Here is a 17,639-nt window from a genome sequence, read left to right on the forward strand (position 1 = left end):
GATGCTTTCGTCAACAGAAATTATTAAAATACCTTAAAATGATTGTCCCCTTGTGTGACACGTAATTCCTGTCATAATCGATGTAACTATCAACAACCAGGGTGGTGGTGATGGTGGTGGGGTGATATAAGGTTGACAAATCTGATTGGATACTAGCTAAAATAGTTGAACAAGCTGATTATATACTAATTAGGAAGGCTCTATGACTTTATTATATCTTCATAGGCACAGACGGGATGTAATACCATTGATCTCTGTTGATCGAAGGCTTGCGACTTCGGATTTCGATGGGTTTTCTTTTCGTGAAGACCTCATGTTTGGTAGAGGGGATTTGGACTTTGTCAAACTGAATTTGATAGCTGGGGAACTTTTGCCCTCTGCTTTGGCTGTTGAAGTTTAATGCTCTTTGATGCCCGTACCCAAATGCACGAGTCACCAGAGTCACAGTTAATCTTGTAGCTCACTCCTTTGTAGGGTGCATTTTTGGAGGGAGGGTTACTTGGCTGTAGTCACTCCACCTGAATAACGGTGCAAGATATTACATCGAAACGTCGCTAAATGCAATACGCCAAAAGTTGTTATCCATAAAGTTGTATGTTTTGTTATTTACTCACCAACTTCTAGAATGTCAATCAAACAGCGTTACAGTAAACTACGGATATAACGAACTCAAAGGGACCACTAATTTTAGTTCGTTATAACCGTAGTTCGTTATAAGCATATGTACAGCATAATTACAGCAAATAGTCGGGACAAAAAAGTAAGTTCGCTATTTCCGTCAGTTCGTTATAAGCGTGTTCGTTATGAACGTAGTTTACTGTATATTCGTTTTTCCTACCTCCAAGCTGGGTTCTGTTTACCTTAATAAAGCTAATATCATGGATAGTCTGTTGAGAAAGTTACTTTTGTAGAGTCACGCAGCACATTCTACGTGATGGAAACCTGCAAATTATCGAGCTTCTTCCAGACAAACCAGTGATTGATATCATGTTTGTTCCAAGTTGCGGTCAGTAATGGTCCAGCTATATCATGCCAGGTGTGAATAGTCGACCAGACACACCAATGATAGATATTATGAGGAACATTTGACGATGAAGTAACTGAGCCTTAACCATCTAATATAACAAGCTCAGGTCACTGGGAATTTATTCTAATCTGGAATCGCTAAGGGAGAACACATGTGCCACATGTATGACAAATAATGATCGATTTGGTGCAGGTTTATTGAGAAGAAAGGCCACAAGAAAAACATGTATACATATCAAATAACAGGTGTGTAAGTCTTAAAGGAATCAATATAAAGTTCCAGTAGGACAGGTGTGTGGATATTAAGGAATATATCATGTAAAATGACAACAAGCGTGCTGGTATTAAGGCTATAAATATTAAGTTCCAAAAGCATCAAGTGTAATTATTAAAGGAATAATTATCACGAGCAAATAACAACATATGTATTGGTATTAAGGAATCATTATATATGAAATAACAATAACAACAGGTGTGAAGGTACTGTTGGAATGAATATCACGTTCAAAAGAGTATAGGTATTAAGAAAAGATACATCAAATAACAATTACAACAGGTGTGCACGTATTATGGGAATCAATAACACGTTAAAAAATGTATAGATATTAAGGCAATACTGGCGCATCGGTGCGTGACAAATGTTTTCATCGGTTGATATGTTGTTCTGTGTTTAAACAAGCCTAGGGTTCATGCCAGAGGCGCGTAGAGAACTCAACTCAGGATAGTTGTTGACAGGTTCTTGTCGAAAGTGAAGTTATGACGGACCATCAACGACAAAAAAATAAGTATCGAGAACTAACAGATCGTTTTCAACTGAGAAAGACAACCTTCTAGCCAACGTCAAGACGCCAGTGGAGTGTACACGGTCCGACTCGGTTTATCTAGGTGGACTTAAGGTGTATGTGTTGTATGAGATTATTTTATTTTAATGGCATTGTAGCTGTACAGATGAAGAACACAAATATTGACATGATGAAATGAGATTGTCCATTATATATACTAGTTTTATACGATATGATAGTTCTGTGGATGTGTACAGCTAAAAAAGATTGAGACCACGCCTGCTATCTGCTATGTCTGCCAATAGGCACACATGTCTGATTACCTTCTCTAACCACAGGTCGTGGCATAATAAAAGAAATTGTCTTGAAGGCCAATATATAGAAAATTGGAGATCTGACATAAGCTCCTCATCTAAGTGTAAATACTATAAGATAATCAAGGACACTACAGAAAATGTTTGTTTGTTTGTTTAACGCCGCACACAGCAATATTCCAGCTATATGACGGCGGTCTGTAAATAATCGAGTCTGGACCAGACAGTCCAGTGATTGACATCATGAGCATCGATCCACGCATTTGGGATAGGATGATATGCATCAACTAAGTCAGCGAGCCTGACCACCCGATCCCGTTAATCGCCTCTTACGACAAGCATGGTTGCCTTTTTCGGCAAACTTGGTTTTCTGAAGACATATTCTATCCCGAATCTTCTATAGGAACAATAGAAAATGAATTGTATCAACAAAATCTGCCTAATAAATGTATTTTTACTTAATACAATTCAAACTTTGGGACTGTCAGTTGAGCTTGGTAAGTGGCATCCCCCTTTTTGGCCCCTGTTTAGAGGGAAAATGATTTTTTTATGCCAATCTAATAAATAATTTCTATCTTTTTTTCTGCAAAGTATTCGCAAACAAATAAATATTATACTCGTCTCTAACATTTCCATCATACTGTCTAACGAGGCTTTCGATGTTCAATATGAAACATTTATTTCAAAGTAAAAAATACCATTATATTAAATGCATATGAAGTAAAAATACCATTACATTAAATGAAATAAAAAGACCCCTAATAAATAACCTGCTGCCCTCGGTCCTATCCCACACAATGAATGCTTGTCAGTTAATAATCGACAACTTGAGGCTTATTCAGTGTTGATACTAATACACCCCAGTCACGAGATGTTTGCTCAAAACACCCAATAGAGCTACATAGGTAGGACTATATTTAGCAGTGATTTAATAGAGGCAAGTGTTCTTGTTATCTTAATGTCTCTAGACAGAGCTCGAGGGATCCATGTTATTGGAGCATTGTGGTTGAAGTATGTGTGTCTCAACAGTAATTCAAAGTGGTACTCGGGACAGTTTGCTGATAGCACTGGTGAGTGACTAAGATAATCTTAGGTTGGATTTTTCCTCGAATAGACGGCTAGTGAATCTTGTTCAGTCACAATGTCCAATGTCGACATAAGGAGTATCTTTTACGCATTTCTCTCTATCCATGTTTCCCAAGTGTTGTCAAGGTCGATATCAACGGATCGTGATCGTTCGAAGTATAACTGGCAGATGTTGGTCGTGTACTGGTAGCTGATTGACCTGCAACCGATCATGACTTGACAACTCTTGATGCACTTAAACTTAGAGTTGGACGTCAGTGAAGACAGCATTTTGCGTGTACTCCAACCATTTGGCACGACCCGCTCAAAATAATTCCCAGCTTCGCCATCTAAACAAAGCATACCAATAGGAACATATGTTTCCTTTTTAAAACGTTTTGAATAAAAGAAATAATTCTCATTTTATTAAGTCTAGTTTGCAACACCAATATAGAATATGACTATTGATAGTAAACCATAACTAGTCGCCTACGGTATCGTGGAATAAGACCAGTTTGTGAAATATGCTTACAGATGATATCCGTTTTGTACTTTTAAACTGAAGTGATGTAATGCAATATTGTCCTACAATATAATCTTGTTGGATCGATTTGGAAAGTATAAATAATACGTTTATATATTTCGTTTAAACACATGTCATCCTGACTTGAACCATGCGGTTAAAAGTCGACAGCAGGGAATAATCACAAAATATCCTTAACATTTTTGTATATCTTAGCATTATTAGAAATATTTATTTCCATAAGTTCACTTCTGCACAATTCATTTGTCGTTTACTTGATATGGTAACTGTAAATCTAACTCAAAAGATATTTTACTACCTAATGGATATATCTAAAGCACTACTACACATCTATTTCAGAGCTGTTGTTTGGTTCTACTCACCAAATTCCCAGTCAAATACGTGAATGTAAGTGGATCCGACGGCCAAATATTGGACATCAAAGTCCCTTTGCTCATCGGTAGAGATGAAGATCTGTTCCCCAACATAAGCTCCGTGACCGACGCTAAGCAATCTACCAGTCCAATTGATCCACATTGGTCTCATCTCATTGCAGTCCAAGAACAGGTACCATGGTGAATATGTGGTTGTGCAGCCACTGCACGGTTCCATCAAACATTTATGATTTGCCCATCCACCAAGCAAAACAAAGGCGGACTTGGCAGTGGAAAAGTCAGGACCGTCATAGAGATTTATCCTCCCATCGGTGCATCCCTTGACCCGGAACAGAATCGATGAGATATTCTTGACGTCAACGCCGTAGTCATGTGTGTTGTACATGATACTGTTTCCGGTTGTAATGACGTTGATGTTGGTTGAGGAACCACAGACCAGTAAGTAGAATCCTGTAAAATAAATTCAAGTTATTTAATTTATCAAAATTTTTCAAAAACGAAGAATAAAAGAACCTGACGCCCGACATACCGCTCATGATGTGATGTTCCATACCCATCTGTTCGTTTACCTGTAGAGAGCTGTTCTGATAAGGTATCTGACTGAACCCTTTATTCGATAAGTATAATAAGTATACCCCATGTTTAGAGGAGCCATGGGAAATACATCGTTTGACATATTATCCATTCATAGTATCTGTATTAAAGGCTAGCCAATTATATCCTTGGAATGTTTTGTTACACGTGTTACATGAGTGTTACAGTATGCCAGATTTCTCTAGTGGACTACAGTTGACTTTAACTTACACTTCACTGATTTTGATATCATTAATCCCCAGATTAACACAATTCGATGATACAGTAATATTACAAATTGAACGAATGATATCAGTATTGGTGTCTGATTGACCCCCGTAAAGATCAGGGCTTGAATTAGTCTTCATGCTTGTTATAAAAGACGACTAAGGGTATCGAGTGGTCAAGTCAGGTATCGAGTGGTCAAGTCACTGACTTGGTTGATGCATGTCATCGTATCCCAATTGCAAACATGTTCAATACATTGTATGTCGTTGTTGTGAGACGTTGAGTCGTTTGTTCTTACCCCCACTTCAAGGCCATATCAACTGTCACACAATTACATGATATCAATGAAGCAAATAGTTTTATTCGGGCGTGAAATATAACAAACTGGTATTTCTTGTTAGGTCAATTAGGAGATAAACCTACTGTGCTTTGAAATTTGATGTAGTCCCACTGTAGAGTAGATACTCTTATTAAGTTTTGAATGTATAAATAGGACGTATCTACCATGATGGCAACAACGCGTTGAAAACGGTGCTCTCTTGCAACGCGTAACAACATAGGGTACACATGTCCCCAAACTTAGAACATTCCGAAAGGTGGTCACAGGTATTTAAATTTGCAACAAATATTACTAAAGTTCAGGATAAAAAAAAATGCCATAGTCTCGAAAATAAGTCTTCAAAACACATAGTTTTTCAAAAATAGCTTGACAAATAACCTTCCAAACTTTGTCAAAAGATAGATGCTTTAATTTCATAGCAACCTGCCGTGAACTGTTTGTACCCACCAAGTCACTTCTTGGAAATCGAACATGCCATTTCCATTGTAGGGGTGACAGGTTGTAGAAATAGTTTAAAAAATGCTTAACGAATATATTTCTACAACAAACTGTATAAATTTACACTCTACTATTTATTTTACATGTTTAAGTCTTATTAGTTAGTTAGCAATTCCCCCCAGTAAATAATAAAAAATCAAAATAAACGCCTCTCCACCCCGACCATGCATGTGGCAGAACTTGACCTACATCACGGTTAATCACACCGTACAACTCATAATGGCTGACAATGTCTTTGTTTACTTTGCCTCGGACAATTAAGTTTCATGAAGCAGGATGACAACCCCGATCTATGATGTGGTTCAACATTGACCTGTAGATGTACTGGGGCGGCCGGGTAGCCTTGTGGTTAAAGCGTTCGCTCGTCACGCCGAAGACCTGGGTTCGATTCCCGACATGGTTACAATGTGTGAAGCCCATTTTTGGTGTCCCCCGCCGTGATATTGCTGGAATATTGATGAAAGCGGCGTAAAACCATACTCAGTCAGTCAGTCAGTCATAATAATGTGCAGAATACAAATAGTTAATGGCAATAATTGGATCTGGCTATGATAAGAGTATTTTACAATAGGCTTCCCGACCGCCCCTTATGCACATGAAGTAAGAAATACAATTTTGACTTTTTAGCATAAAATCCTGTCTGTACTCAAACCTTCTATACATAAAGGCTTGTGGCCTAAATATATTGGAAATAAATTGATTGAAGTGATAAACCGATCGCACTTATGCTTATTTGCACCACGTAACTGTAACTGTAGCCGTTTCAGCTCTGTATCTTTAACTTTATTTTAGTTGACCATCCCATTATAAAGTTTGTGATAGAGATCGGAACAGTGCTCGAAAACTATTACTTCAAACAGCAAAAGCAACAAAAGGTCATGTTTCGGGGTAAGATCACAGATCCACTCTCACCCCATTGCCTTAACAACTGTAGAACTATGAACTGAAGATAAATGATCGATATGTCTGGTATTCGAGTACACGCCTCAAAGTTAAAGAGACAATGAAAGACAGTTTCAGAACGAGTGGGATGTACTACATGTTACGAACCTTGCTAACATTCGTAGGAATCTTACAGTGGACTCAGAGCGCGTCACGCAGCTCTTGCACAGTTCCACATTTGACACCTCTGTGACTAAAATGATAACTGACGCAATGCCCTATTTTGACTTGTACCAAATGTTGACCAATTGACTTGCTTTTGCGTGTATTTGTGACGTGTGCTACCGGTTGGGCAGGGTGCGTTCACGAGCAAGTGGTGTCGTCATTTTTCATGGTGATTTATTGGGGCATGCTTATGATGTTGCTGGAATCGTAGAGTGAATTCTGCTTTTTGCGGATATTTTGTAGTGATTATGGAAAATGTTTTGCCGCTTATGTTTATTCGATACGGGCAAATATGGTACAACATATTTTTGTTTGAGGTAGCTAACATACTAACAAGATTCGCTTTCACGCATGGTACACAGTTACTGGTGTACATTTCTCTCAGTACATGGTACCTACTACATGAAAATATAAAACGTGAACGCCAGAGAATAATCACTCTGGATGACTTTGTCTTGCCTGAGGTGTTCGCGAAATGGTAAGGGTATCATGCCCTTCCGGTAGCACCGGCCACTCACACAATTACGATAAAAAGTCCGTTGCCTGACGCCGCACAACGGTACTCATGCTGTTCACTCTTAGTGGCTGTTTGAAGATTCTTCCTGCATGATCTGCAACTACTTGATAATTAGTAATGATGAATAAAGTTGCTTGGTTTATACTCAATTCAATTCTTTTTTTCTGCACTTGAAGCTAGTGGCACAAATCCAAGAATAACATAATATAATGGCAATGAGAGATCAGGTTGGTACACACTAGGATAGTAAAATCCCTTACATACTCATTTCTTTCACAGAGGAAAACATGTTGTATTTTATTACGTTAATGTTTCAAATATCCTGTTTAGGTGTTGCTGCTTCACAATTTGGGTTTTATGGACAAATAACTGGAACTTAAACTTAAGCATAAACCGTACAATGAGAGATCAGATCGGTACACGTGTAGGATTTTAATAATCCAATAATAGAGGAAAACACATTATTTATTCAAATATCCTATTTAAATATGTGTTGATACCTCACATTAAGGGCTTAATGGACACAAATGGAATTAAACTCAAATGCCGAATATTAACCATCGAATGAGAGATCTTATATGCATTTCTAAGCGTTAATTCATTCTCGGCCACATCAGATTCTACTGTAATTTGCGTATTAATAAAGCTGTGATTCACTATGCTCCCAATTATACGTAACCCATGTATCCCCTATCTTCTCTGATGATATTATTATACATACATATCTGTATATGTACAGCCATGATTCATGGATAACAATAAACTGGAAAATGATGAGTGTGGTCAAAGGAAACGGAGCTGTTGCAGCGGCCATAAAGGTTCTACTACACCAAATCAGAACTGGTTGTGACAGTGCGGCCTTCAGTGCAGATCAAGAGACATCTGCAGGCTGTGATTGGATGATATTGTGTAAGATTTTTATGTCTTTTAAATTTACATCCAGCAATTAAAACTGCTCATATTTTTCAATATTTGGTGCTGACTTTTTTAACAAGATGACTTGTGCTTTATGTGAGCACAGATATTTTCAAGTAGGCGACATTTGGTGCGGAACTGGGGTTGGTGTGTTCAGCTTCCTGTACTCGGAAAAGGAGCTGACTAACCTAGCCAAAATTTGTGTTTTTATTGCAGCTTTAAGGCCAGACTGTGCATATATGTAAATGTAATGGCTGTTGAATGCCTAGTTATTTTTAAAAAAGATATAACGTTACTATAGAAGTCTATGGGAAAACATTTGGTTGTGTGTAACCTGTAAAATGCACCATACTCTGTCTGTGATGAGTTTTGCACGTATTTATAGAGGAAACAAAGCAAGTTTCATACAGTGTTTAATCAGTGGCGGTCATCGTCAAGAGAGGCAACTCCCAACTCGTTTGGCGTAGGCAGCCCCCTAAATGGTATTTGCTATCCACGTAACAGTAGCCGTTATGTGTGAAGCAAGTAAACTGGCCCTGTATATCATCATGCAGTCTACTATTTAACACATGAATCCCGAATGTACTGCATATTTATTCCATAACTGTTATAGCCACACTGTCCCTGCTGTGTCCCGGTATATACCAAAGTTGGCAAAGGAAGTTTGTCTGTTTATAATTGAACGCGCAATATTCCAGCTATATCTATAATCGATCAGTAAATAATTCAGTCACCATACATAACCAACCGATCTATTTTGTCGCCTCTTACGAGAAACATCGATTGCTTGGGACCTACATTTTAACTACTGACGTTACATCCTGTGTAAGTTCTTTCACATATTTTTGTAACGAGTCGTACTGCATTTTTTGTAAAGGTAAAATAACCTGTAGTGACGTCATTCGACGGATACTTCGGCAATCATTAAAATCACTAAGCAATTCGTATATCGGAGAAATCTAACGAAAAATGACACAAAATAGTAAGTGAGTGAGGGAGTGAGTTGGTTTTAACGCCGCTTTTAACAGTATTCCAGTTATATCGCGGCGTGTCAGCTTAATGTGGGAGGAAACCCCGAAGTGATGCAGGTTTCAGAGGTTTACCACTTCGGTGAAACCCACGAACCACGGGTATGGTGCTGACAAACCTAGAAACATAATCGGGGCGAACCGGGATTCGAACCCACAATCATAGGTTTCTGGCGTACCCAAGGGACGCAACTCTGCAGAGCGAATCGAGGCGCCTTAAACGACTGGGCCAGGCATGCCCCCCAAAAGAGTAAGGATACTAAACACGTTAGTATCAATTTGCCCAACAAGGTTTTCTTCTGTGTGTGGTTGAGGGTTCCTGGAAAGTTAACGAATATTACTTATATACATTCGTTCACCAAAATATTGATACAGTGATCGAGTGTTTTCCTTATATCTGTCTATTGTATGAATTTGGGGTGGTAGTTAACACGTGAATATAACACACTGGAGTGCAAAGGTACCAATGATAAAAGCTCACATACTTTATTTTGTGTGTGCTTTTTCTTTTTCATATAGAACAGATGAACTCATATACCCAAAGGCCCGCACTCATACAGGTCTAGCTTAACCGAAAACACATATGGAGTGTTTAACCCAACATACAATCAGTCAAATGGCTGATAAAATAGACATAACCATTCGTTTCAAAACACATTTCGCAGGACTTCACCAAATTTGATATCATAGCACTCCACTCCATTTCCGGCGCACTTGACATAATTACATATATACAACAATTTCGGATGTAACTAAACTTCAAGTCACAGTTTCACCTTTGCCAACTTAGTTGCAAATTACCCATGTATGGTCGAACACCGTGAACATGCAACCTAGAGAAGTGTTAGCTACGCTGATTACACAGAAGTCTTAGAATCGGGTGGAATATTATAAGAAAATAGAAATACCATAGAGGTTACAAATTGGCATACTTTGCACATCAAATTGGAGATTGTGAATTTGTTTTAATGTCAGCATGTATGTACTTCGTTTGTGAGAACAATGTATTGTAGGATGTAGCACTTAAACACCTTAAACAGTGAATAAACTTGGACATTTTTTGCGTGAAATCTTTATTCTTTTCTCCTGAACTGCAGGCATTTCATGTAAATATATCGAATAGTAAAGCTGGGTTGAAGGTCCCCATATCCACTGTGCAAGAAGATGACATTATCATGTACTCTATTTTTTACAGAAGAAGAAAATATTATATTAAGGTGTCGCATGATATACATACATAAGGTCAAACAGTTAAAAACAATTACTGTATATCATCCGGCCGATATGGCCTATGGGACACCAAATATCTCATAAGTACAAATAAAAGCACATAGTGTGCTAAAAAACACACACACACACACACACAAAAAAAAAAACATTTAAAATAAACGATGTAAAACGTGTAAGAGGCACGGGAGCGCGACATGTATACTGCTTGCCGATAATTCATCGCATTGCATTAAGAAGGCGAGCTGGTCAGTAGGAGTCATAGCCACAAACAATGGGTTAGTTAAAGACGCTTGATGGAATAAGTTATATCTTAGGTCTGAATAAAGGTCACAAGTAACTAAAAAGTGCGTTTCGTCCTCAACTCTATCTGAGTTACAAAACTTACAGGTACGTTCTGTCAGAGGTGTTATAGGGCGAGAGAATCGCCTAACTTCAACTTCTAACGGACGAGTGCCACAACGAAGTTTAGCTAAACAGCTACGGTTTGACCTCTTCCAGTTATTGTAGACATAAAAGGACGTATGAAGCGTGTTCTTAAATAATCGAAATGTTCGGAGTTTATTACCGTTAGGCTGACCAGAATCGTTCCATAAAGCACTATGCCACCTTTCACCATCAATACTAATTAGTTTTTCTTTAATAATATGTAAATCTCTCGGTGAGACATTATAAACATCTAAACCAAGAAGCTGTAAACTATCAAGCATGTTTAGCACAGTGTTATCCCAGGATTTACTGAATTTTCTTGACCAGGCTTTAATGAGGCAAATCAAACGTTTGGGGGGTGCATTATTCAATTTTAACCAAAAGCGTGAGATATCGATTCTTTGTTTCGTTAGAGGTGAAAGCCACCCCATTTCTGCGCGAGTTGCCAAGTTAGGGGTTTTAAGACCAACTCACAAGTAGAAACGACACGCTTTTTTTGGACAGCGTTAATACATCCAAACTCAAGATTATCCCAAATAGCAGAACCATAGGATAACACCGGTTGAACCAGATTATCGTACAATGAATTGAAAACCTCGAACAGCATTCCACCCATTACTTTAAATGTGCTAATTTATAGCTCGGAGCGATGTCAATCAAACTTTCACCACAGTTAAACAAATAGGTAGTTTTTTCGACACTCGGAAGTCTATAATGAACGATCTTAGTTTTATTTAAATTGATTTGCAGTCTCCAGTTTTTACACCAGTCCGCGACACAGTCCAACATAGACTGGAGAGAGCTCTCGTCAGGGGCTCTAAGTGCAATGTCGTCCGCATATAATAATAAACTTAGCATTGTACCGTCGACGTCTATACCGCAGTGAAGATGGTTGATTTCATGCGCCAAATCATTAATAAATACGGAGAATAATTTGGGGAATAAGACGCACCCTTGTCTGACGCCGGTTGATACGGGGAACATGTCTGTAAGATGACCGTTTACCGACACACACAACTTAGTTCCTTCGTACATCGATCTAACTGCAAAATAAAACTTTCCGCCAATACCCAATTTTAACAGTTTATACCACAGACAGTTACGGTTCACCCGGTCGAAAGCTTTCATAGCGTCAATGTAACACACGAAAGTAGATTTCTTAATTGCCTTTCTGTTGTTAATGACTGAGTAAAGTGTATACAGATGATCAGTTGTGCTCCTTTTTGCGCGAAAGCTATTTTGCTCTTCTGCAAGAATTTCGTTGTCGTCCAGCCATTTTGTAAAGCGGAGGTTTAATAAGTCAGAATAGAGTTTACACGGAATACATATCAACGATATACCACGGTAACTAAGAGCATCGTCGGGATTAGTATCTGGCTTTTTGATAGGGGTTACAATGCTTTTTTTGCCAAGTGTCAAGTGTAAACTATCAAGCATGTTTAGCACAGTGTTATCCCAGGATTTACTGATTTTTCTTGACCAGGCTTTAATGAGGCAAATCAAACGTTTGGGGGTGGATTATTCAATTTTGACCAAAAGCGTGAGATATCGATTCTTTGTTTCGTTAGAGGTGATAGCCACCCCATTTCTGCGCGAGTTGCCAAGTTAGGGGTTTTGAGACCAACTCACAAGTAGAAACGACACGCTTTTTTTGGACAGCGTTAATACATTCAAGCTCACGATTACCCCAAATAGCAGAACCATAGGATAACACCGGTTGAACCAGATTATCGTACAATGAATTGAAAACCTCGAACAGCATTCCACCCATTACTTTAAATGTGCTAATTATAGCGCCGAGCGCTCTACCCGCAGATTTAGCTATTTCTTTTGCGGTATAATTTATGTCGAGATGTGCCTGGAACCAAAGCCCGAGGTATTTATAGCTCGGAGCGATGTCAATCAAACTTTCACCACAGTTAAACAAATAGGTAGTTTTTGCGACATTGGGAAGTCTATAATGAACGATCTTAGTTTTATTTAATTGATTTTCAATTTGCCAAGTGTCCGGACAAGTATTACACTCAAAACAGTAAGTGAAAATTTTAAGTAATAGAACAGCACATGTGTTATTTTTCAATGCTTCAGCTGGGGTTTGATCACTACCAGGGGACTTAACAAGCTTAGTACGGTTAATAACATTAACTACCTCCTCCCGTGTTACCGGAGCATTTAGACTGCTGACGTCATATTGCTGTGGGTTAGTAGAAGTGCTATTTACATCATATAAAATATTTCCATAAAATAATTCATCAAACGAGTCTGTAGGATCTGCATTATACAATGAGAAATAATCAGTTTTCCATTTCTCCAGAACAACTTTTCTATCCGTAGCAACAGACCCATTTAGAGTTACCTCCCAGGGTATTGAGCCACGTCTATCGTTAGCAATACCGAGTTTACCAATGGATTTCCAAAACTCGCGGGAATGCTGGTACTTATCCATCAGCCGCTGTTGTTCCTGCAACTTCAATAACCGTTTTGATTTTCTCAACCGCTTATCAAAGGATTTCCTTACATTACGATACTTAACTTTCAACGATTACTTTAGAACAGGAGATCTGCATTTTAACCACTTACGCTCACAGTCTTTAACAATATCCCACAGTGACTGTAGTTCGTCATGACTGTAGTTCGTCATTCTATATTTACATATACAGTCACGTCTCGTAAATCCAACAATCGGCTTTATCCGACACTAATGATGGGATATTTTTTTATTATTACGTGTTTGTATCGTTATCTTTCGCATAGTTGTCCGATTTTCGATCACGCACTATCACGCACCTTGATACTAGTTAATTTCGTTTATCCGACATACTCGTTAATCCGACATAATCACATGCAACCAACAATGTCGGATTAACGAGATTCGACTGTATTTACCTGTAATGATGTTGATGCTGAATCCCATCTTCATATTCACGCTTAGAAAATAATCGAATCAACTGGTTTAATACACATTTGTATTCTGCGTCTCCCGTCGAGAAATGTCTACCTCCAATTACTTTGAAACATCAACAGTTATGAAACCATAAGGAACCAAATCACCATGGAAGTATTGACAATCTGTGGGCGAGTATCCAAGGGGAATAACAAACACTTCATCAACTTCTCTGTGACACATATATTGATCACGAATTATGTCACTTTAATTGCCTGTGTACTAAGATTTAATTGGCGTGTGTGTCCAACCAGTTACTTCTTTCCGTTAGTTTTGAATTCAGAAAAATAACATGCTGCTGCAGTATTTCAATGAGCAAAAATATTACGTTTGAAAAGTAAAAATATTGTGTTGAAGATAATGAACACAGACACTTTGTTAGTGGCAGATTAATTTAAAACTGAATTTAAATGAGTTTTAAAATTCGCAAATGTATAAAATTTCTAAACGCCTTTACATCAGTGAAGTTTATGATTTATTAAAAAATTCAATTTGAAAAAGTTCTCAAACTATGAAGATCACTAAATTTAGACGTTTCAAAATGTTAAATAAAACGATCAAAAAGACGAATGATGGCTTTAGAGCGGCGTTAAACAACAAACAAACAAGGTGAAAAACATACTTTGCATATGTGCCACCGGTGGGGTAGGAACACCTGGTGTCATAACTATTTGATAATGATTTTTAAACATATGCTCACGATATAGTCGGAATCGTACAGTGGACTTATTTATGATTATGAAAAGGGTTTTGTAACTTTTATGTAAGTCATTGACATTGCAAGGTCCTTACTATTGACATATATGCCAATCATAGATTAATTCCCTCCGCATAAGTTATAACATATTTACAAATAAATACAGAAAAATACATACATGTATGTGTATATACGCTGATAAAACCAATGCTAGAATGAAATGACTGACACATTGAGAACGGATAAATGAATGTTTTACAATATGAAGTTACTACTAATGGCAGATGAGGTTAGATTTTAGATGTTGTAGGACCGTTTTCTACAGTAAAATAGCGAATAATTCGCGGATAAGCTGCAAATAATTCGTGAATAAGTGCAAATATACATAAGCTTTGTACATTCGTACACCAAAATATTGACACAGTGATCGAGTGTTTTCCTTATATCTGTCTGTTGTGTGAATTTGGGGTGGTAGTTAACAGGTGAACATAACACACTTGAGTGCAACTGTACCAATGATAAAGGCTTTGAAAAGTTTCATATAGAACAGATGAACTCATTTACCCAAAGCCCCGCACTCATACAGGTCTAGCTTAACCGAAAATACACGTGGAGTGTTTAACCAAACATACAATCAGTCAAATAGTTGATAAAATAGACATAACCATTTGTTTCAAAACACATTTCGCAGGACTTCACCAAATTTGATATCATAACACCCAAGTCTTAGAATCGGGTGGAATATTGTGTTATTATTCCTTAAGAGGGAAGCAAAAATATACTCACTCGTGTGATGAAATATACAGGATATCTAGAAATATACATAGAGGATTCATCACGAGTGTTTTTAATATGGGAAATATCAACCGAGTCTTAGGTAATCGGTATTTGCCGTCCGTTTTAAACAACCACCCATTTCACCACTCTGACAGTAGAAGGTATGTAATCGGTACACAAATTACTTTGATGCAGTGAGGAATGAAGTATAGTAACATTCTAGAAGGCCACTACCATTCACAAAACCCACGAGCACGGGTATGGTGCTAACAAACCTAGAAACATAATCGGGGTGAGATATACTCCAAGACAAATATATAAAACGTCAACGACTGAGATTATCCGACGAAACAGGAATTTGAACAGATATAAGTAATGGCTTATAAATTACCATCACTTATGCGTTTGTGACGGCACTTGCCGAGATCTTCTTAGGTACCATCAGAACAATCCACAATAACACATTCTGAAAGTTAAATTTGCTGTACAATCGATTGTTCGTGTTTTCCCAATTCTAGTATAAACTTTCTTCCAAATAAAAGCGACGAACACCTTTCCATCCAGCAGACATCTCTACTAAAACAGAGTCTGTTTTCAGATGCCGATTTCTTTATAAGCTTGTGTTTCTGAATCATTATCAAAAAGCGAAAAGATGAGCGTCTCCAGCCACACCGAGTGCGCCAGTGAAATATAGATAGCCAATTGTTAACCTGACAAAAAACACACACGTGAGCATATGGTAGAAGTCAAGATAGGGAATTTCATAGGACACTGAGGTGCCAAATTTGGAAATGTCCCCCGCTTGTATACAATAAATTGTTGTAAGCTGTATTTAGGCATTGAACGCTGTAAACCTAGCAAACCAAATTTTGAGCAGGAATCACATGACGCCCTTTGAGTGCGGTTCCGGTAAGGGGTATTTGTTCAATATAATGGTTCTCGATCGTGCTAAAAGGTTTCATAAAAGCATCAATATATGCATCAGTACTGACATTAACAACATCAGGAAAGCATTATATTTTCATAATAAAAAGTAGTAAAGAAGAAAATCCCATTTGGACCTGAAAATGTGTTTTTTGAAAATATTTGCATGATGAGACAGTCAATACTGTCATCATCTCGGAAATCTTAGTACTATGATGGTTTGACACTTTCGTATGCAAACCGTCACAATATCTAGAATTAGCCCTGGGGAATTAGCTCTGGATCGGGCACCACCTTCAAAGAAACCAAACAAAGTGTCTATGGCCAGCTCCTTTATTGGGGATTTCTCGACAGTCATTTCACATTTAAAATAAGAAATATTTTTACATATAAAGTACAAAGTCATATAGAACATTTACAGTTTCCATAAAAGAAGCAGTTATCACAATAGTGCGTGATATTAAACAATGATTATACATAAGAGTGTAAATGTCATGATATACAAATGTATCATGGGCTTATTGATAAAATAACCAATTACAAATAACAATATTAAAGTCAGTCTACAAAGATACCTGTGAACAAAGCTTACATGATCTTATATGATACTTATTTTCAGCCACTCCTAATTATGATTACGCCTTGCTAAATGGGACTGCCATAAGGTATGTCTTATTTACGTATAAACCTAGTTAAACCCAATATCGGTATCGAATGTACGCAGATTTAAATATAAATAACAACATGCGTTGGCTGTACTTCTGAGCGAATATCATTCATTGTTTTATGCTGGTATATGTTATACTTGAAGGCCATATCTATAATTCATCTAAACTACCGGAGCAAACAAACTATATCTGATAGCATCCACATACACTGAGTTAACGGGCCCATTAACAAATGTCCATTCACATTACTGAATGGTATGATATATGGATATATGTACATTTTAGGCATTGCTCGTAATGTAGACATGTTTGCTGAAGCTGTGTTACAAATGTATTATGCTCAGCCCTATGTAAATACAAGAGAGTTACTTATTTGTACATCGCTAACAGATTAGCTAAATGATTACATGGATATTATTACTGATTTTAGCTCTGGCTTAGTTGTGCTATTAGCATAAATATGTGTGATGTGAATACCTCATATATTAGCTACAGAAATTAACGTTTTCTGCCAGGCTAGATCCATCAAATAACTCATATAAAAATTATTTAAAACAGTCTGGATTCTGTTTATGAACAAGTAATACATGCAATGTATGGTTCATCATAGAATCCTTACATTAAAAGATATGTACATACCTCGTGTGATATAAAAGGTCTGA

At 37.6% G+C, this 17,639-nt stretch overlaps 1 protein-coding gene across 1 annotated transcript; it reads right to left on the reverse strand.

Annotated features, from left to right (window-relative positions):
• Positions 1 to 3,110: 3,110 nt before the first annotated feature.
• On the reverse strand, positions 3,111 to 13,891 carry LOC139462039 (uncharacterized). The gene is made up of 3 exons (XM_071243540.1): positions 13,854 to 13,891; positions 4,094 to 4,555; positions 3,111 to 3,537 (listed from the first exon to the last, which is right to left on the reverse strand). The coding sequence occupies exons 1-3, from the start codon at positions 13,885 to 13,887 to the stop codon at positions 3,293 to 3,295; spliced, it is 741 nt and encodes a 246-aa protein (XP_071099641.1). The 5' UTR covers positions 13,888 to 13,891; the 3' UTR covers positions 3,111 to 3,292.
• Between the last annotated feature and the right edge of the window lie 3,748 nt (positions 13,892 to 17,639).

Source organism: Haliotis cracherodii, unplaced genomic scaffold (genome assembly GCF_022045235.1).
Source record: "Haliotis cracherodii isolate W230 unplaced genomic scaffold, xgHalCrac1.p SCAF_15, whole genome shotgun sequence".
Lineage (NCBI taxonomy): Eukaryota > Metazoa > Mollusca > Gastropoda > Lepetellida > Haliotidae > Haliotis > Haliotis cracherodii.